The 20,525-nt window shown below is 52.7% G+C and overlaps 1 protein-coding gene across 6 annotated transcripts in view; it reads right to left on the bottom strand.

Annotated features, from left to right (window-relative positions):
• Erg (ETS transcription factor ERG) overlaps window positions 1-20,525 on the bottom strand; it is a 213,808-nt gene that overhangs the window by 38,972 nt on the left and 154,311 nt on the right. For all 6 annotated transcript variants that reach the window (XM_010636545.3, XM_033768084.1, XM_010636547.3 and 3 more), the window contains one exon: window positions 7,935-8,152. In XM_010636545.3, the coding sequence (XP_010634847.1) occupies window positions 7,935-8,152 (218 nt within the window). The remainder of the gene's footprint in view (window positions 1-7,934; window positions 8,153-20,525) is intronic.

Below are 20,525 nucleotides of genomic sequence, written 5' to 3'. Positions count from 1 at the left end.
GAGGGGAGGGGGAAGAAAGGAGGGGAGAGGGGCGTCACCAGGTGAAAGAGCTGCCCCGGAAGACTCCAAAGATGGCGAAGTCTACTCAGGACACGTGGGAATCCTGATGTTTGGTTTAGAAAAAGTCCCCTCCGTTTGGAGTTCAAAGCCATCCGTCCCTCCCCAGCGCTGCTTCCTGGAGGGTACTCAGCACCGTGCCGGCCCTGCGTAGGTGAAGATCAGACATTCCTCAGTGGGAAAGGAAACCAGACACAAAGGCCCCGCGCCAGGGGCTCGGGGCGGGGACATCGCCGTGTCAGATCACGGCCCAGAAGGGAGCACCAAGGCCCAGGACGGAAGCCAGAGCCCCGGGAAAGCAAGCGGTGCACCTGACGTGTGAGGCGAGGCGGGACCCAGCCCGGGATGAAAGCCCCATTTAGCTCTGTCTCTACATAATCTCTTTTAAAAAGACGTCATCTGCTTGTAAAAACATACTGAGAAATATGAAAGGCGGTCTTTGGTCTTTGGAAAACAAAATAAACTTGGCATCTGACGCTGGCGTTCTCACATCGGGCGCTGGCGGGCGGCTCCGTCATGGAAATGCGGCGGATTGAGGCCGTCAGTCCCCGACCAGGAGCCGCCGGACTCTCAGCCGGCCCTGCGGGTGTGAACGGGCCTCATTTATCCCCGTCACCGAACACGGCCCGGGCTCTCTCGCCACGTGAAGTCTGTGATTCACCCTCCTCTCAGCAGGCTGTGGGCTGTGGGCCTTGGGGAGAGGCCACGCCAGGCCCAGTGGGCCCCGGAGGGCGCCGCGCTGCTCCCCGAGACCCATCCTCCTTCCCCTCCTCTGAGCTCCTCTCGCTCGGGCACTGGGGACCCTGCTGTCTCTGCCCCACACGGGGCCACCCCCCAGCACTCCTCCCCAGGGTTCTGTCTCCTGAGGCAGGGTTTTCTCTTCCCAGATGCAAACCCCAAGTCAGCCCTTGGCCCCAGCCCCTCAGGATGAACCCGAACTCCCTGGAAACTCCCCAGGCATCTGTCCCGCCCGGCGCTCCTCCCTTCAGATGTCAATGACTCTCGGAGGTCTCTGTGCCCGAGAGTGGGGACACAGTAGGGCCCCTGCGGTCATGGGCCAGGGCCACCAAAGCCCCTCAGTGTGACGCCACAGACCCTGCCCCAGAAGGCCACATTCTGCACCACCTCAGCCACTCTCCAGCTCCGGCTTCGGGGCAGAGGCCCCTCCAGTAGCCCTTCGCTGCGGGTGAGGGTCCCTGCCTCACTGATACCTGCTGCCAGGGTCACCTCTGTGCGCACCAACTTTGGCAGTGCATTTTCTCGGCCGGAACCTTCGAAATGGGTGAGGGAGGAAGGGACTGGTGCCGAAACCTCCACGGCTGGACCCTGACCCCCCCCAACCGTAGCAGAAAGCCCCTCATCTAGAACTGGGGAAGCCAGTGTGGATCCGGCTGCCCTCAGAAGTCACAGCCAGGCCCCTCACTGCATGAACAGAAAGGGCCAACGTCTCCTCCTTCTCTGACAGCCGGGAGGGGATCCCAGATGACAGCCTGGTTTTGCAAACCGTGAACATTACATGAGTGAACACGAATGCATTCTGCAAGTGCATGTGTGTGCACATGCATGTGTTCTGCTGGCACCTGGCTCACAACTGCACCTCAGTAAACTCTGTGCAGGTAACCAAGCCGGGTCACCACACTCGGTGTTTGGCTCGTGACTGCGGATCAGAAGTTCACCGGCTCCCTCACTGTCGCCTGGGGCCGATGCCTTTATTTCATGGAAGAGGACGGGGCCAGGAGGCTGCGGGGACCACACGCGTAGGTCCTCCTTGGACCTCACTGAAGGGCAGGGGTCACTTCCTCCAGGGACACCTGCGAGGACAGTCACTCCCCGCCTGCCCCAAAGCTGGATCCTAACCCACTCGTTCTGCGGTGTAGAAAGCCCGTGCTTCAGGCTAAGCCAGCACAGTCCCAGTCCAGCGCCACACCAGAACCAAAGTCACCACAGAAGGTATTTCAGAACCTCAGACAAGGGTGAGATTGTCTGGAGAGCCGCGGGCTAATTTGTGGGTCTGTTTTATTTCTGAATCAGAGACGGTGGAAAAGCTGCCTCACCCCCGCCGGAGCAGCGGGCGGGGTGCGGCTGTGATTCACGTCCAACACTGGGCCCAAACTGAAACCGTAGCTGTTTGACTTCACAGCTGCGTGTTATTTTTACCCTTACTAAATATTCTCTTACACCTGGAATGTCTGCCTCTTCCCAACAGTCCTGTTCCTTCCCCCTGCTCCGAAGCAGCTGAAGACAAAATTAATGAAAGAGCCCCCAACTTGCCCACAGTAAACTCTTTGTTCCTAAAAGGGACTCGGTGGCTCAGAGATGCCTTGGGAAAGTTTCACCTCTGAGGTCTCCATTTACTACCTCAGCTGAAAGCAGGGGTTAGAGAGACCCTGGATCACATTTAGACCCTGAGCCCTTGCTGGGAGATGCATCATTTTGGGGTACGACATCTGGAAATCACATCTTCCACAGAATAAAATTTCTACAAGCCACTCAATAGTCAAGAGTGAATGTGACATATTTTCTGCCTTGAGAATTCCTTCAGTCTTGCCTGAAACACTTTGATTTTTCAGAGAGGAACAGCCATCATGGAGCTCGAGGACCATTCTAATAACTGGCTGCGTCAACTCTGGTTAACCAAAATGATGTTGCTCTTTCGAGACAGAAAGTGCCAAAGCATTCTTGGTGGCCCAGGGAGTCCACTTGTATTCTAACCATCCTGTGTGCTCTGCTCTAAAACGGTGCATTTGGCCTCCCAAGAGAGCAAAGATGAGTGCCTGAGAGGAGAAGGGACAGGGACGCAGGCTCAGAGACCACCCCCGCACCGGGCCTTCCCTGATCTTCCCCTCTCCCTATTCAGACTCAGTTCTGTCTCACAGCAGGCCAATCACTGCAGAGGACAAAGCCCGGAGTGGTGGAACACACCCGTCCTTGCGGCACTCAGGAGGCTGAGGCAGGAGGATCACTGTGAGTTCGAGGCTAGCTTGGGCTATATAATGAGACCCTGTCTCAAAAAAGCAGAAGAAAGCTCCCTCTGTGAACCAAACCTGCCAGGTTGTGGATGGTGACTCCCCAGTCCCCAGAACCATGGGAAATTTTGTGTGGCACCTTCAGCCCGGTCTGTAGTCTTCTGCTATAGCAGCAGCAGAAAGTGCTCACTGGAGAGCAAGGAGAAATCACGAGTCGGGACATCTCCAGCACTGCACAAGACCCCCACAGCTGGCTGGGTGGCCGGCAGAATTAGGGGCCATCTCCAGGGCCCATCTGTCAGTGTCTGAAGCAGATGGGTAAATGGAACGAGTTGGGGGGAGGCAGAAAAATAAATGGGACATCAAACCCAGGAAGTCTGCAGGAAACATCAGAGGGCCTGATGGGAGAGGATTCTCCACCAAGGTCTCCGCCCCTTTCCAGTCTCAGGCGATAACCGCGGGCAACCCAGTGCTTTGTCACCTAACAGAACAGGTGCCACTCAAAGAGAACATCCAGTTTTCACCTCGCCCAACACGCGATTCCTGAAGGCCACCGAAATGGTCAGGTTGTAGGTCTCCTTGCCACACACACTACTTTTGAAATGTGACTGTGTGAAGTTCACATGGAGGCGGGGGCAGGAGGAGCATAAGTTCACGCCCAGCCTGGGCAACTTAGTAACAGCCTTCTTCCCCTTGGCTCCCCAGCGTTTCAGGGTGACCACAGGGCCATTGCACTGAGCCTTCCCTTATGTGTTGCTCACTTTCTCAGGGGTGACTTCTTGGGCCACCCCATCTAGAACTGTTAAGCACTAGTCAGGATCTCATCTGTTATATATTTGAATAAGTTGTCTGACTTAATGACTTTCTTCCCCACCTGGAAGTGAACTCAGTAGGGTGAAATTCTCTCGTATATTTTATTACTATACCCCAAGGATAGCAATGCACATAGTAGAAGGAGGTGACCAGTCCCCTGCATAAGCAATGTGCCCGAGGCTGAGCTGAGCGACCCCAGGTGGGGAGGGGAGGAGGTGCAGCTCACCGAGGTGGACCGATGCACCCAGAACCAGCCCTCTATCCCCGCTGTCTTCTCCAGCCACCTCTACCCAGCTACTGCGCATTCTCTTCCTGGGTTCTCAGGGCTGCACCTCACAGGAGGGATTCCCAGGCCACAGAGCATCAGATCCCATGGAGGGGGGGCTTGTTAAAACACAGGCTGGCTGGGCGTGGTAGGATGCCTGCAACCCCAACAGGGAAGCTGAGGAGACAGGATTGGGAGTTTGAGCCCAGCCTGAGAAACATAGAAGGTTAGTGACTGCCCCCCCCAAATAAAAAGTAAAACAAAGGCTGAAGATATAGCTCAGTGCAAAGGCCCTGGGGTCGGCACACACACACAAACTACCAAACAAACAAGCCAAAAACACTAGCCTTTGGAGCCTCCCCTAGGTCTCTTCAGACTCAGAAGACCCAGGACCGGGTCTGAGAATCTACTTTAGGAACAAGCTTCTGGGGGCTCCTTCTGGCACCCCGCTTTAAGAACCACTATAGCACAGGGACTTTCATGCAATAAAATGGATGAGCTCACAGCTGCAGGTGGTTTGGGTTGGATTGGGATTACGACCCACAGCACGGCGCATTCGCACACGACCTGCAGGGCGCTCCACGGAGTCACCATCACCAGTGGAGAGAAGGCTACGCCCACTTCCCTCCCCCCACAAGGCCTTGGGCAGGCCTAGGCCGGGCATGCGCAGAGGGAGGACAGCGCTGCCCTGCCCGGTGCTGCCTCCTGGTGACAGAGGGCAGTTTGCATTTGACCTGTGGCAGATCCTGTGGTCTGTAGGGTCTGGGGCTCAGGACCCTCAGCAGGTTAAAGCCTGCAGCCAGGGACAAAAGCTCGATTCTTGCGGCAGCAGATCTCATTTTCCCCCTCGTACTGCATTTTTGCCGCTTCCCACCTCCCGTTTGGGCAGCAGGTCCCTCCCACTCCTCGGCGGATAGAGGGATGTGTAGAGGGCCGAGGCCGAAGAGTGACACCGGTGAGGAAGGAGGTGCCGCAAAGCGTGCCTGTCCCACCCCGAGAGGCATTTGCCAAAGTGCAGTGACAACCGGGTCACGGCCCACTCCACCCAGCCCAAGGCCAACTTCAGATGTGTGTGAATTCCCCTGCACCGGGCTCCAGGATGCGCACTGCTACAGAACAGCCCCTGCGCCCAAGCCAGAGCAGGGACGTTTGAGGGCGGGCTGCCTCTGGGCATCTATACCCTGTCTGGTCACAACCCCCTTCCCACTTCCTGCCGGGCCAGGCTGAGCCCTGGCAGTGTCAGGGGCCCCGAGGACACCTGGCACAGCAGGCTGGAGCCGTGAGTGGTCTCGTTCAGCACAGGCCGGACAGTGTCAGACACGGCGGTCAGCAGTCGGGGTGCTGTGTCTCCCTGAGTCCACCACATTCCCCAGGGACTTGCTCAAACTCTACTCCCCGGGCTGCTGTGAGGGATTTTTAAGGCCACATCCCCAGCAGCTGCCCTGCATTAAAGAACACTGTGGCAAGCCTGGTGAAATGGGCTGAGGTCTAAAGTGCAAACCCTGAGCTTTCCAGGGAAGGAACAAGTCTGCTTGGGCGTCAGCTCAGCCAGCCCCCATAGCCATGAAAGGATTTTCTTAAAACAAAGCTCCCAAAGTAGACCCTTAGTTTCTGGGGATCCAACAGAGGCACTAGGCCAGCACCCCAAGACAGGCAGATACTAAGCTTAGTCTGCGGCCCGCAATCTCTTCTGCAGAGGGGACCCACAACCACCAGGCCCTGTACCCCAGGACAGTCTCCGCGGGGAGGGTGATGATTGGTGGCCAGCTGCTTGGGGGTACTTGGCATCTGTGTTGTCCCCAGCTGCCACAGCGGGGCTCTATGTCACAACCAGCACCACGGACCCCAAGGGAGCACCTGGACCTTGCTTACAGGCAGATGGAGTAAACCGCAGGTGGCCACGGGCCCACGGGGCACTGCCTACTGGGACCTCAGGGTGCGGCAGGATTCTGAGCAGCGTGGGAATTCTGGGAGGCCTGGAACAGGAAAAGCTCAAAGACCCCACTGTTCCCTTGTGAGGGGATGCCCAGTGTCCCCGAACCCTGACCTAGGGCTCTGGGGAACCCACCTCAGCTGGAAAGACCGCCCAGCCCCGTCATCGGCTACCGACCGAGGGCATCAGGGTTAGATATCGGGGGTGCGGCGTGGGCACGTCTCCCACACGCGGAAGGTGCAGTGCTTTTGGTATTTTGCTCGGGAGCGGTGCAGGGAGAACAAGAGAAGCTTTATTTCTGTAGCATTTGTCTTGCCTTCTGCTCAGGCTCCTTCAGCTAAGTCTGGGTGGGCCTGGCTGATCCCAGCTACCATGGGCCGCAGAGGAAGGCCGGGTTCATGCGCCCTCCCTGCCAGACAGAAATCCTGAGTTCCTCTCCCAGCTCCATCCCAGCCTCTGTCTCACAGGCTCTCAGTGTACTTCCGGGAGAAAGACGTCCACCTCTGAGAAGAGAAGACTAAGAATTCCATCTTGCTCTTAGTCTCCTCACCATGGCCATACTGGGGGCTGGGGCTCACAGGACTCACCCCAAATGGAGGCCATGGAGCCCTTTCAGGCATAATGATGGACGGGATTGGCAGTAAACTACACAGTTGAATCATTTACTGCCAGGACTGGGGAAGCCCCATCTGGATGAGCCCCCTGATGCACCTGCCTTGAATCGGCCTGCAGTGGGCTCAGCACAGATCCATGCTGCTGCCGAGAAGGAGGGAGAAGCCCCAAAGAGACTGCCTTCAGGGCTTCGGGCCAGCCCTGGCACTGCCCCTCTGCCCGTGTGACACGTCCGCCCTTGCGCTGGCATTCCCGCTAGGCGACTGTGGCTTGGCCCCATCGTTGGCAACCCCAGCGGTTGACGCATCAGTTTCCAGCACTTATAAAACACTGCACTCAGACATCTAACATCAAACATATACGTAACAGAGAGGCCCTGCCACAGCCGCAGAGTGGAAAATGTTCTGGGCGCGGAGGAGCCCGACACCCACTGGTTTACAGCCAAACTCTGAGCCCATCTCAGTGATGATTCTGAGCCCCAAAGTGCCTGGTCGCTGGTTTCCGGTCCATCACAGGAGGATGATCTTCCTGCCGACCTGCTGAGGGTTCTGAGGGGCTACAGGAGATAGAGGGCTTTTATACATGAGAAACTGCCAACCGTCCCTGTGACTTCAGGCAGAAATGTAGGCTACGAAACATTTAAAAGAAATTCTCCTTTCTTTGTCCTGAGACGGTGTACTTTTTGCCTGGATATATATGGGACATACATCCTCCTGGAGTTAACCTTACTTTTCACAACTACTTTCTATACTTCTGTGTGCTCAAATCAGTTCCGCAAGGGACAGCTACGTTTTCATGACAAACTCAAGAGAGCAGTTCTTGGAGACAGAGCTTGGGATGGCGTATGAGTTGAGAATGAACAAGAGGAGGGACAGCAGGGCTGCAAGGCTGAATGTTGGGACAGATGCCTCACTGCCTGGTTGCAGAAGACACCCTCCCTCCATCCTAGCAAAAGACAGTGTGATTCTGCAGGCAATCAAAGCCTCAGAGATGAAGCGGGCCATATGTGGGCATGGTCCCCTCTCCCACAAAGCCCTCATGCCTGGGAAACAGAACTGAACATCCCATCTTCAAAGAGAGTTCTTGGTAAATAAACTACCGGTTTTACAGCCTTTATCCGCAACACAAACCACTGGAGAACACAGTTTCTCAGTGTCGCCCAATGCTCCCGGTCCACGGCCTCCATTTCTGAACCCATCCTTGGAGAAGGGAGAGCAACTTCCGGTGCAAGGAAACAGGAAGTCGGGAGGGGTGGGGTGCAGGAGGCGAGGAACTGCAGTCACCTTACCTGGAGCCGTTGACCTGGCCAGGGTGGCATTCCATCTTGATGGTGACTCTGGTGGGGGGCTGAGACAGCCAGTCCTGCTGGGGGACCCGCGGGCTCATCTTGGAAGTCTGGCCATAGTCTCCAGAGGAGGACGCAGTCATCTCTGACTTGGCCAGGTGTGGCGTTCCGTAGGCGCACTCAAATAACGACTGGTCCTCGCTCACCACTGATAGTGCTTCCTAAGTGCCCAAAGAAACACATATTCAGGACTCTCCAAAGGGCAGTCATGGCCAGAGTCATTTCTTTTCTTTTTTCTTTTTTTTTTTTTTTTTTTTTTTTTTTTTTTTTTTTTTTTGGTACAGGGGATTGAACTCAGGTCCTTGCGCTTGCAAGACAGGCCACCGAACCGCTGAGCTAAATCCCCGGCCCTAGAGTCATTTCTAATGGGGACAGTCGCAGCAGAAGTAGATTGTATGGACTCCATTTCTACTTTTCAGAAAAAAGAGCCCCCTGTTTTCTCCCCAGGAGGCTGGAAGTGTTGGAACTGGCGAGCCCAGAAACACCGGATGTGGGATTCAGGGCATCTCAGATGCCAGCAGCAGGGCAGATGATACCCACTTTCATCTGAACTCAAGGAAGTTGAATTTCAAAGGTCTTAGAAGACAGCCAATTGCATGTGTCATTATTTGACACATGCAATCTATAACTCAAGCAGACAGGGTACAGAACAGTCGTGAGAATTAAAAAAAGACCTGTGAGGCTGACACCTCAACATCTGGCAAAACTGCCACGCTCCCAGGAGGCTCAGAGGAAGAGAGTGAGGGGTGGTGGGAACAGCAAAGACAGCCAGACACGATCTTGCTTTTTCTGCTCTGATTAGAGTTGCAAGGGGTGCTTCCATGATGGCGACATCTGGATGATAAATGAACCCTCAAAAAGCAAAGCTGTGAATTATCCAGATGCTTCCAAACACTCTACTAGGAAGTCTAAAATACCTGGATCAGTGAATAGCTGAAGTTTTTTTTTTTATCTTTACTTTCTATTAATATCTTTGCTTTTCTGCATGATTTAATGAAAAGAAATAAAAATCTGTCGTGGTTGGATCATTTCTTTCTGTGGTTTTAAGTCAAACAAGTGGTTAGCTCTTGGCTGTGTTTATATTCTGCAGCCAGATCAGCGCAGGCAAACTTGATTTGGAAATCTCAGGTACTTGAAAGATACAGCAAATACACAGAGTAACTCTGAGATGATCCAATTTGGTTTCTAAAACAGAAAAAAAAAAAATTCATGTGACAGCTCATTTTTATTTCAGTCCTTTGGCCATCAGCTCACGAGGAGCAGATACTCCTTGAGTCACAGATCATGTTTTAAAAAATAGAACTTTGGAGCCAGTTTGGGGAGGAGGGAGATCATGGGGACCATCTCGTCTCTGTGGTCCAGAAAGGTGCACATCTCACCGTAGGTGACCTGGTCACGATGACCCAGGGTGAGGAAAGGGACAGGCCTGGATGTCATCATGTTCCCCTCCTGTCTCTGCAGTCCACAGGGCCCTCTCCAGTGTGCAGGCTTGGGAAATGTGTTTAAATTAGCTGTTATGCTTGAGACACCCCTAAGCTGCATGCACTTATAGATGGGGTTTTTGAATGGCAATTGGATTATAGGGGCTTTTCACTGACTTGTTTTTTAGCAGGTGGAATAAGTTCGAAGAGATGGTCACTCGGCCATGGCCTGGAGGCGTTCACTTCCCTCCCCAGCTCCTCCTTGAACTCCTCTGCTTTCTGTCCACCATGCCCTGAGCAGCTCTCTTCCACTGGACCCCTCCTTGGAGCCAGCTGACCACAGACTGAAACCTCAACAGATTGTGAGCCGAAATAAACGGTCCTCCTTTAAGTTGTGGTATTACGTCTCAGCGACAAGAAGGTGACTAGGACATTAGCACTCCCTTCTTGTTCTTGACATCAACTTTTACATACATAAGGATGGTCACCATGAGTATTAGAGCCATATGTTACAGCCAGTCTGAGCTGGAGACCTCCATTCCCAGAACTATCAAAATCATGCAATTTTACAGAGCTTTCCTCCCACCTCCACGCTGGGCCACTCTCTTCCCCACCCTCAGGCCCAGGCTTTGCCCTGCTTCCCAAGGGCACAGCATCCTGACCACATGTACCATCTCTGAGTCAGTCAGCAAGCAGAGCCAGTGGGAACAAACCCTGTTCTCTGGCCCGAGTGATGGTCATGGCCCCACCCTCAACCCCGGAGCGACCAGGAGGGAAGCTCCGGGACAGGCTGGGCAAGACTGAAGTGGGAGTTCTGAGCAGCAGGGCACCAAGGCTGAGGGCAGCCGGAGCACCAGAATCAGGCACAAGGGAGACAAAGGCGTCTGAAACAAACCCGCAACCAGTCACATCCACCCAAAGAAGCCACGAGAGGGAGCAGGACAGCGGAGAGCAGCCGTGTGCACCCCAGATGCTGCCGAATCTAAACCTCACAGCACTCTCCTGAGCACACTGGGAGGTGAACACAAGGCCTCTGAACCCACAGTCCCAGGTGGCGAAGGGTGATCACGCTGGGCGTGGTGGCCTGTGCCTGTAATCTCTGCACTCTGGGAGGCTGAGGCAGGAGGCCCAATTGTTCAACACAGCCTGGGCAACTTAGTAAAGTACTGAGACCCTGCCTCTAAATAAAATGTAAAAAAGGGCCAAGGAGGTGGCTCAGCATGAAGACCCTGGGTTCAATCCCCAATATAACAGCACCTAAAACTAAACTAAAATAAAATCAGCACCATTGATTTCATGAAGCCACGCTAATTAATAAAGGCAAAAATTATAGCTTTTTAAGTGATTTCACTGAGCAGGCCCCCCCTCCCCGGCCCACGGCAGCGCTGGGAGATGGTTTACAAACAGGGCAGACAGCTGCTCTCCTCTCCTGGCCGGGCCTGCAACCCCCAGCAGGCTTCAGAGAGGTCAATGAGCTCTGTGATGCTAGTTTTGGCAGTCTGCGAGAAACATGAATAAAGGTGCGATTTATATCAGAAACCAGCCAAAGCACGTTACCTGTAGAGGACAGGCAGAATTTAAAGTTACAGATTAAAAAGAAAAGAGTTTCAACATCAGCAATGGGAAAGGCGAAAGCTCTTAAATAGTAGCATGCCACCAGGTAAAATATTCTTATAAACAGAGCCACTGGCCAGATAAATATAGCATAAGGTTGGGGTGGGGAGGGGAGACCAAAATATTCTAAATAAAGTGAGGCTCAAAGTGTGTGTTTCTGGGGGGAAGGAATCCATTCTCACATCTGGCAAAGCAATATTCCAGCACATGGTTTTCTAAAGAAAGAAACCAAAGTTAATTGAGATTGATTTAGAGGGATAAAAGACCTCAGATAACAAGCGTTTCCATCCAATCTTCGTATTTTAAAATTCTTCTCTAAGTTAATATCGCCTGAAAATGAGAAAAGGGACAAAATTCAGAACAGCAAAAGCAACCACTTCATCACTTTGGTTTATCAGAGGGGAAAGATTTGAAAAAGGGGTAAATTAAGTCAGGCAGAAACCTAGAATTGAGTACAGGTTAGGAAAATGAAGCAAATTTTTAAAAATCGCACATACACACCACCTACGCTCCTTTTTTTTTTTTAACAACGGAGGAGGTAACAGAGTGAGGGTAGTTTTCAGAGACTTATCAACAAGGACAATCGTTACTGTTAGCTGCTAGAAGAAAACCAAGCTGTGGACCCCTAGCCCTTTGTCCCCACACCTGACTTGGTGACCACAAGGTCTCACAACCCAGTTTGAAGTCTGAATGACAAAGCATATCTGCGCGGCAGTCCTAGGACTTCAGAGGGGAGACAGTGTCACTGTAGCCGGCGGGATTAAAACAGACAAAAGTAGCTGGGTGTAGTGGCGCACGCCCATAATCCCAGCACTCGGGACGCTGAGGCAGGAGGATCTCTGTAAATTCGAGAGCAGCCTGGGCTACATACTGAATTCCAGGTCAGTCTCAACTACACAGTGAGACCCTGTCTCAAAAACAAACAAACAAACAAACCCCCAAAACAGATGGAAGTGTGAGCCCAGGCTGTTAACGGGAAACACGGGGTCTGTGGCTGCAGCCCCGGCTGTGGCTGCTGATGTCCCCGCTTCCCTGTGCCCTGGCTCCTTCCCTGGCCACCAGGCCACCCCACCTCCTGTCCACCTGCCTGCCTGTCTGCCTTGGTGGGTGCCTCAGTGAGCCCTGAAAGGTCGTTCTTTCAGAACCCCAGACCAGCCGAAGAGTGTAAGCCTTTTGCTTTATTTGCTTTATAACCTAGAATTCAAAACCAGCCAAAATATGGCAGAGACACAACATAATAATTTAATATGCCTGCTCTGTGTCTCTATAAAAAGGCTGAAATTGAGACTGGTGGCTGCCAGTGTGTGTTTGGGGGTGTTTTTCTGTAGCTCCAGGAAAGTTGGGGTGGTCTGATGTGGCGAGTAGCTGCTGCCCGAGGCCATTTATGTGAAAAACACGTAAATTCCCAGCAAACTAGACAAAAGTTCGCCCTAGCTGCCCCAGGCAAAAGGCACTGCTGGGTTGGCACTCTGGTGTTCTTACTTCGAGTACTGAAAGCACCAGTGGTTTACGAGGATCATTCCTTTGTATCCTGATCATAGGAGAACAGCCGGGGGCAAGAAAGTATCCAACATTATATTTAGATTGAAAAAATAAACAAAACAGATAAATAAAAATGTTGAGTGCACTTTGCATGCGTACCAATCCTTCCAGTGGGACCAAGGGGCCCCCACGCCTCTCTGTGGCACACAAACGCTCTGTTAAGTAAAAAAGGGTTAGAAATCAAGGTCTCAGCCCAAATTTGTTTCTGACTTGTGATGCCCCAAGGTCCATCAGAATAATATATTGTCAATAGACACGATCCATCATACCATTCTCCTGAAAATCTGGGAGTGACGGAGTTCTCACACTGAGCAAAACCTTCAGGGGTGACCCGGACTCATTCGCAGCAAGTGGGGGGCCAAGCAGGCGTGACAGACGCGGTTCCTAAATAGTTTCCGAGAGTCCTGGATGCCACGGCGATTGGATAATTATGAAAAGCAAATGCACAAGCGACGTGGGGCAAGAATTTTAGACTGGGGCCGTTCTACAGAATAATCTCCCAGAAGTTCGTGCTGTCCCAATGGTGTGGAGACTGCGCACAAACGAGGCCCACATCGCCTGGTGTCAGCAGCCCGCCTCTCCGTCCAAGTTCTACCCCACGCTGATCCAGTCTAAAAGTCCTCCCTACGCTGCTGTCACACAGAGCAGGTACACACTGGGTTATCACTTAACTCCCTGCATGGCAATTGGTAAGATGCCATCTTTTAGCCACTCTCATAAACACTCGGACCAGCTTGTAACAAACCAAGCCACCTTGCTGAACACGTGGCTTGCAATATCCTCTTATACCCTGCTTCGTTGATTGTAAGATACCCATGTGTTAGATTTTACCAGGTCTGAGGTCTGGTTGTGTTTTACGGTCGGTGCCATGGCCTAGGTTATGGGCAGCATCTCTCGTCTGGCAGCAGAACACAACGATGGTAGCTGATCTCGCTGACAGCATCCTCAGTTTGGTAGAACACAATAGTGTTTTTTTTTTGACAGTGCTGGGAATTGAACCCAGGCCCTTTGCACCGAGTGAGCTACATCCCCTGTGTGACAAGATCTCGCTAAGTTGTCCAGGCTGGGCTAGAACTTGTGATTCTCCTGCCTCAGCCTCCCAGAGTGCTGGGATTACAGGCGTGCACCACCATGTCCCGCCATAGTAACTGGATTCTTAGAATTGTTCTAGGATGGTTGTCATTCCTGACTACAAACGAGAAAGCAGGATTCGAAAAAGAAGGAGCTTCCCTCCGCAGTGAGGATGACACAGAGGAGGGCTCGTGTCACATTCTCCAGCTGCTCCCTGGCTGTTACCAAAAGGAAGAGAGAGGACAGGAGGTCACGTGTTCTAATAGCACAGCTGTTCCCACAGACAGGAGATGGAACTACCCTAAAAGAACGAAGAGGTAGGGGAGGGTGAGAAAATCACTGCCGGGAACCTCGGGACCCAGGACAGCACAGAGGGTCAGGAGAGAGCCTCGAGAACCCCTCAGAAACCAGTGGGAAACCCTCTAAGTACCACCCTGCTGCGAATCTCAGGCTTACACAGCAACATCTGCCAGGTGCCTTTAACTGTTGTGCAGACGATGGTGTAAACCAACGAAGCTGTTCTTTTCTTGGGCTAACGTGATTACTCAGACCCGAAGAGTTGGCTTAGGATTAGCAGGTAGATATCTGCCCTCTCCACGTGAATACTGCACACAAAACAGGGCCATCGGGACACCATTTATAAATATGCTGGACCAGGGCCACTTTGAAGATCTTCAGTGGGTGTCCGCAGACATAAGATACTGGAAAGCTATGTGTTAGGTGTCCCAAGCCCTGTTGTGTATCTTTTATCTTCAAGGAAAGGCACATATAGTAGATGCTTCTGGGAAGTCCAATTCTTAATCACATTTGCAGGAGAAAAAAGAAACACAACCGAAACAGACAGCACACCAAGAGGCCTCACCAGCCTGAGATCAAGGTCCCGGACCTGCAGGAGTGTTTATTCTCAGCCTAGGTACTTTTGAAATTCTGACTTATTCCGAGGAACCGTCATCTTCCAGGGTGCCTGGTAATTCCAGCCCACACAGAGCTGCCCGGAGGAAGGGAATGCTGCCTTGCCAAGCTGGGGGCCCTTTCCATCCCCTCTTCTAGACCTGCTGTTCTCTTCTTCCGAATTCTTCAGAGGAGGAAACATCCGCAGCATACAGTAAACGCAGGGCCTAGCTTCGTGTTCACATTTTTCTAATTTAACACATTGCTGTTTTCGGCTTTCAGAAATATTTTTTTTTTAAAAAAAATCTTGGATTCGCCGCGCAGGGAAAATGTACGCGGGCCAATGAAGTCCATTGAAAGAGCGGATTTTTGCCAATATGGTACCGCTTCGGAATCAAACAACTTTATGACCCACAATACTGGCCCGGTGCTAAGAGGTAAGACTCAGAACTGGTGTTTCTGTGTGCATGCACACAGATGTACACACGCGCACACACGTGTTAATATATGTAACGTGTGTAAAGATTAGGAGATACACAACCTCATATTCTGTCTCAATAAAGCACCACTGGGAGCCGTCACGCATGCCTTATCTGTACTACAGTCCGCAGATGTTACCTCCCTAACACAGAGGACCCGCTTCTTCCCCTCCCCTCTCCTTCTGCCCTTCTCCTCCTGTAGGCGCCTTTTCCTCACCACCACGAACGGACTGGCTCTCAGACCTTCGGCTACTTCTCCCTCTCTGAGCGCCCATTTCCCACCAGCACCGGGCACACTCGGCTGGTCCCCACCCTCCCCTTTGCTCACTCACTGCACCCGGATGATGTCGTCATGGAAACACAAGCATTTTCAGGGCCCATTTCTTGGTGCGCACGCTCCCAGCACCAGACGTCACGCACTTGTGGGTGCTCATGGGAGTCACAGCCAAGTCGGGAAACGATGTCCAAGCCCCAGTGGGGGACCCCCGCGCCACACACGGATGGGTTGTGGAGTCGAGCGGCTGGCACCGGCCCTACCACCGCCGTCAGGAGGCACATCATTGCAGCCTTTTACCTTCAATCCATACAGATAAGAGTAACCAGTGGGTGGGAAACCCACAAAAAACACTTTGGGAAAATGAACTTCCCTGAAGCGAGGAAAGACGTACTCCATGCAGAAAGCCTAGGAATATTGTGTGAGAGACAGATTTCAAAGAATGGTTACACTCGGCGTAATGAAAATGAGATTCAAAAGGACCTTGGGAAACCAAGACACCAGACCAAGGCCACTTTCCAACGCCTTAGCCTTTAACTCGATTTTGCAAACGGGCATCCAAACTTCACACTGGAATCCACTGATAATTAGAGTGGGCAGTGTATGCACTTTTGTGAGTAGGGGAAAGTAAACTAAATTCCAAGAAGAAACAATATGTTTGATGTTAGTAGGCTTCTTTATTCTCCCACAAAGAAACATTTCTCCCCAGTAGATTTCTTTCCACTAAAGAGGAACAAAAAGTGTAAAAACCTGGGGAGACATCCCGTTCGCACATTTCATGTCGGCATGAGTGCAAAGAGTGCAGGTCATGTTCCCTCACATTGTCTGCATGTAGGGCTCTTTCTTTCTGCTTTGTTTTTTATTTATTTTTTGCACCGCTGGGGATGGAAGCTGGGCAAGCACTCTGCCACTGAGCTACACCCCGGCTTGTTTTTATTTTTCCAATCATTGTCATTATATTACACTCAGAATATCCACATGCCACCCCCATTACTATTAGTTTTAAGTAGCTCATATTTATGAAGAGATAATGTTCTTCATTAGCCTTTACTGTAAAATTTAGGATAAATATGGAAATGTGTCAACATGCAGCATGTTAGGACAAAGGAGCATTGAGTCTGGGGTCAGAAGTGTTGAGATGGGAGCTGGTGCTTTCCGGGAAACTTTTGCCCCTGCCCGCTCCAAGTCTGGACTTGCTGGGGCTTATTAGAAATGCAGACTCTGGGTCCCCAGCCCGCTGACTCAGAAGCCACTCTACGGCAACATCCCAGGGGAGGTGGGTGCATGTTTGGTTCAGTTAAGCACAGTTCATCCTTTCTAAGTCTCAATTTCCTCAACTGCAAAGGTGGTTCACGTCGCAGCTGCCAAGCTCCCCACTACAGTAGCCCAAGGAGCCAAAAAAGCTACTGTATGGAATAGATTTTATACAGTTTAATATTTCATTTAAATTATTATCAGAGGCAGGGGCGGTGATGCATGCTATAACCCCAGCCACTCAGGAGGCTGAGACATGAGGATCATGCATTCCAGGCCAGCCCTGGGCAACTCCGTGAGACCCTGTCTCAAAATAAAAATTTTAAAAAGGACCTGGGATGTAACTCAGAGGTAGAGTATTTGCCTAACGTGCATGAGGCCATGGGTTCCATCCTCGATATCACTAAAAAACTGCACCAAAACCAAACAACAACAAAGCCAATGGATGAATGGATGGATGGATAGACGGATGGATGGACAGATGGATGGATTGATGGGTGGATGGATGGATGGATAGACAGATGGATGGACAGATGAATGCATGGATGGATGACTGCACCACGTGTTCCCCTGGATGAGCACAGCACACAGTTGATACCCTGCTGACTCCTGAAGGAAAGTCTTCTTTTCAGGACCTGTGGGCCATGATGCTTCTTATTTTGACTTCCGCTAAAACTTCCTGGGGATTCTGACGAAGTTCTACGAGGAGGAGTTTCCACGACAACCATAGGAAGAAATTCACAATTATATTCTGCCCTTCCGGCTGTTGCAGTTTGCAAGCCCAGGCTGGGATTCAGAGGATTCGGGCTGGAGAAGTCCAGAGGCTCCCGTGGTGGTGATGACGTCACTTGTGTCCCCCATCGTGGCTTGGGAGGGACAGGAGAGCACCCTGCTCGACTGTAGAGGGAGCTCCCTGCGCAAGCAGCCGCCCCGAGCTTGGCCTTCTCCGCGCACACAGACGCCAAGAACTCAGCGCGCTACACATCTGGAAAGGGGCCTGCCTGGTCCATGGGGCTCTGACACATGAATTCATTGTTTGCGATGAAATTCCAAGAATTTTATTCATGAGAAAATTCTGGCACAATGGAAAACCCCGGCACGCACAAGAGAGAAGCAACAGATGTCCTGGCTTCCACCCACCGGCCGGGCTGTCACCGGCTGAGTTCATCTCCGTCAGGTGTCTCTCAGGCCTTCAGGCTTCCAGCCGAGACTTTCCATCGGAGGGGACTCAAGTCATGGGGGACGACAGGGAGCGGCAGAGAGGCGTAGGCCCGGCCCGGAAGTAGGACTGCAGCTGCGGAAGCCCGGGGTCCTCCTGTGCTGCCTCCAGATTTCGTCCCCAGCTCCGTGTGGACAGCAAGCGCAGTGCCACCCCGAGAGCTGGTGTTGTCTTTAGGGCCAGCTCTGACACGGGCACCGCACCTCCTTCTACTCCTCCCCATCCCTGATTAACGGTTTTGGCAGAGGCAGCTCCCTGTACAAAGTGCTCACGAATGGGAATGTTTTCTTTCCCTCAGACCCGGGCTGCCATGGTGGAAAGAGCCAGGGGGGCACACGGAGGGTCCAATCCTTGCCAAGGTCGCGCTTTGGCTCTGTGAGGGGCGGCGCCTCTCTCCCCGGGGCAGGAGACGAAGCCTGGGTTTTATGGAGAATTTTCCAGCCCATAAATCCCCCCTGGTTGCTTTTCAGGAAGGGGACCGAGTGGCCAGGGGGCCGAGACCCTCTGCGAGCTCCCGGCCGCTGCGTGGGCTCCTCTCCCAGGATGCAGTGTGAGCACCCGGCTGCAGCCCCGTCCTGGCGCTCTCAGTGCCCTACCAACGGGTTGCCAAGGAGATTTGGCGTTTAGGATTCTGCAGCGCTGACCTCAACCTGCGATACATTTGAATGACAAGCAGTAAAGTTGCCCCACAGTTTCAAAAGCCTCAGGCATACCTCACACCCACAGGACTCCCGTGGGGTCCGGCTCGAACCCCCGTTAAGTTTGTCCATTTTGGAAATCCCAGTGGATCTTTAAATAGCTGTAGACACAGTCATGAGCTGCAGCCCGGCTCCATGACCCGAAACCTCAATGACACCGTGGTGGGCCTCTGGGTTACCTCCCGAGTGGGGACCTCCTCACATATCCTTACTGCTGTGGAGGAAGCAAATTCATGGGGGACCAATCTGTCTGACTTTCCCGGAGGGGATAAGGAAGTTTGCAAAGCCAGGACTGCTGCCCCACCGCCCCACAGTGCAGGCCCTGAACAGCACAAGGACACCTGTGGGGTGGGCATGTGACCGAGGGCCTGGGTGCTGTTCCAAGTCGCTCACTCATCCACCCTGCACGGGAGCCCCCAAGGGTGACCTGTGACTATAGCTCCTTAGAGAAGCAACTGATCCAGAGCGAGGGCGAGCGACCCCCTCTTCCCGCCATCCAGCCCAACAGACTTGCGTATGTTACTAGTTGTGAGCATAGGTGCACTTTAAACTGACTTAAAAGTTAAACAAGGTGTCCTGCAAGTCAGGAAATCCCTAAGTCCCATCTCATCTGAGCTCTTAAGCTCCTGACGCGGTTAAACAAGGGAACCAACCACGGCACAGTCCTGACCCACTCCAAGGCCCCACCCAGCAGTGACCCACAGGGGGCGCTGGCCCTGCCATCCCAGGCTGGACTCTGATGAATGAGTGGGAAATGTTTTGTATGGATTCAGGACCTCAAGGCAGCCAGGATGGCACAACTACAGACACTCAGGAGAGAGGGCTCCAGATCTGCTGCAGGAAGGGGCGAGAATGACTGAATAAGAATTTTTGAAGTGAGAGGAATATTTATTTACATCACTGTTCACCCAGGGCTGGGCGAGCTGAAAATCCTCAGGAGCTCTCAGGGCAAAGGGCAGCTATGGGCCGCTTCCTTTCTGCTCACTACGCACCAGAGTGAAGGGGGAAGGTTTATTCTCTTCCCTCTCCCCTACCAGTCTCCTTCTCTGTCCCTCTATGGTATTAGGGATTGAACCCACACGGAGCCACATCTCCAGCCCTTTCTGTATTATACATTTCAGACAGGGTCTCTCTAAATCACTAAGTTGTACAGGCTGGGATAGAACTTGCGATCCTCCTGCCTCAGCCTCCCACAGCGTCAGGATCCCACGCCAGGCTCCAAATGCAAGTTTCTGAGCTTAGACAGTGCTGCAGAGGCCACTGTTTCCTCCTTCAGCAAAGTGGTCAGCATGCCAGGAGGGCAGCACCTCGAAGTCCTCATCACTCTCACTGCCGTGTCCCCTGGACAGCCTCAGTCTCGGAGCCCAAAGGTAAAGAGAATCTGTCTCCGCCCTGCCCTAAAGCCTGGGCCGCGTGGGACACACAGCCTCTCATTAGTCCACTGAGGTTGGCAAAGCCCCCTGAGGACGGAACCCTAAGCAACAGATACTCATCCCCCGCGGCTCTAGACCTCAGACGCGGGAGCCCTGGGAGTGGGCACAGTGGGGCGGCCACCTTCTCCCGGCGTCTCCACGTTTCCCTTTCCTTTCTGTGAAGGACACCAGTCACCCTGGATCTTTTACACAGACAAGATCACATTCAGAGTACTGAGGCGCGGCCCTCAACACACAAACTCCGGGGAGCACACAAACTCTGTGAGCCCCAGGACTAAGCTGTGTCCTGTTGTTCCCTGCTGCGTCCCTGCAGCCAGCCCAGTGCCAGGAGCTGCGGAAAGCAACACGGGTCAGCGGTTCTCAAAATGTGTCCCGGGGAACCCTGGGGTCCCAGTGCGCCTCCAGGAACAGCGCTGCCTGGCGACACGAGAACACGAGGTGCCTTCCCACCCTCACCCTCTCGAAGGGCAAAAGAGAGCTTCTCAGGAGATGAGGAATGAGCCGCTGCAGCAGCCCAAGGGAGCGGAAGCAGATATGAGAATCCGGCTGCCTCCCGGGCATTCGAGAGATTTTCAAAAGAAAAACAACAAAAGGCAAAATCGTGCCGCTCGTTTGACTTTTTTTTTTTTTTTTTTTTT

Source organism: Fukomys damarensis, unplaced genomic scaffold (assembly GCF_012274545.1).
Source record: "Fukomys damarensis isolate Sample0158 unplaced genomic scaffold, DMR_v1.0_HiC HiC_scaffold_24, whole genome shotgun sequence".
In the NCBI taxonomy this organism is placed as follows: domain Eukaryota; kingdom Metazoa; phylum Chordata; class Mammalia; order Rodentia; family Bathyergidae; genus Fukomys; species Fukomys damarensis.
Note: the sequence above shows the minus strand (reverse complement) of the source record. Positions and strands in the feature narration are given on the sequence as shown.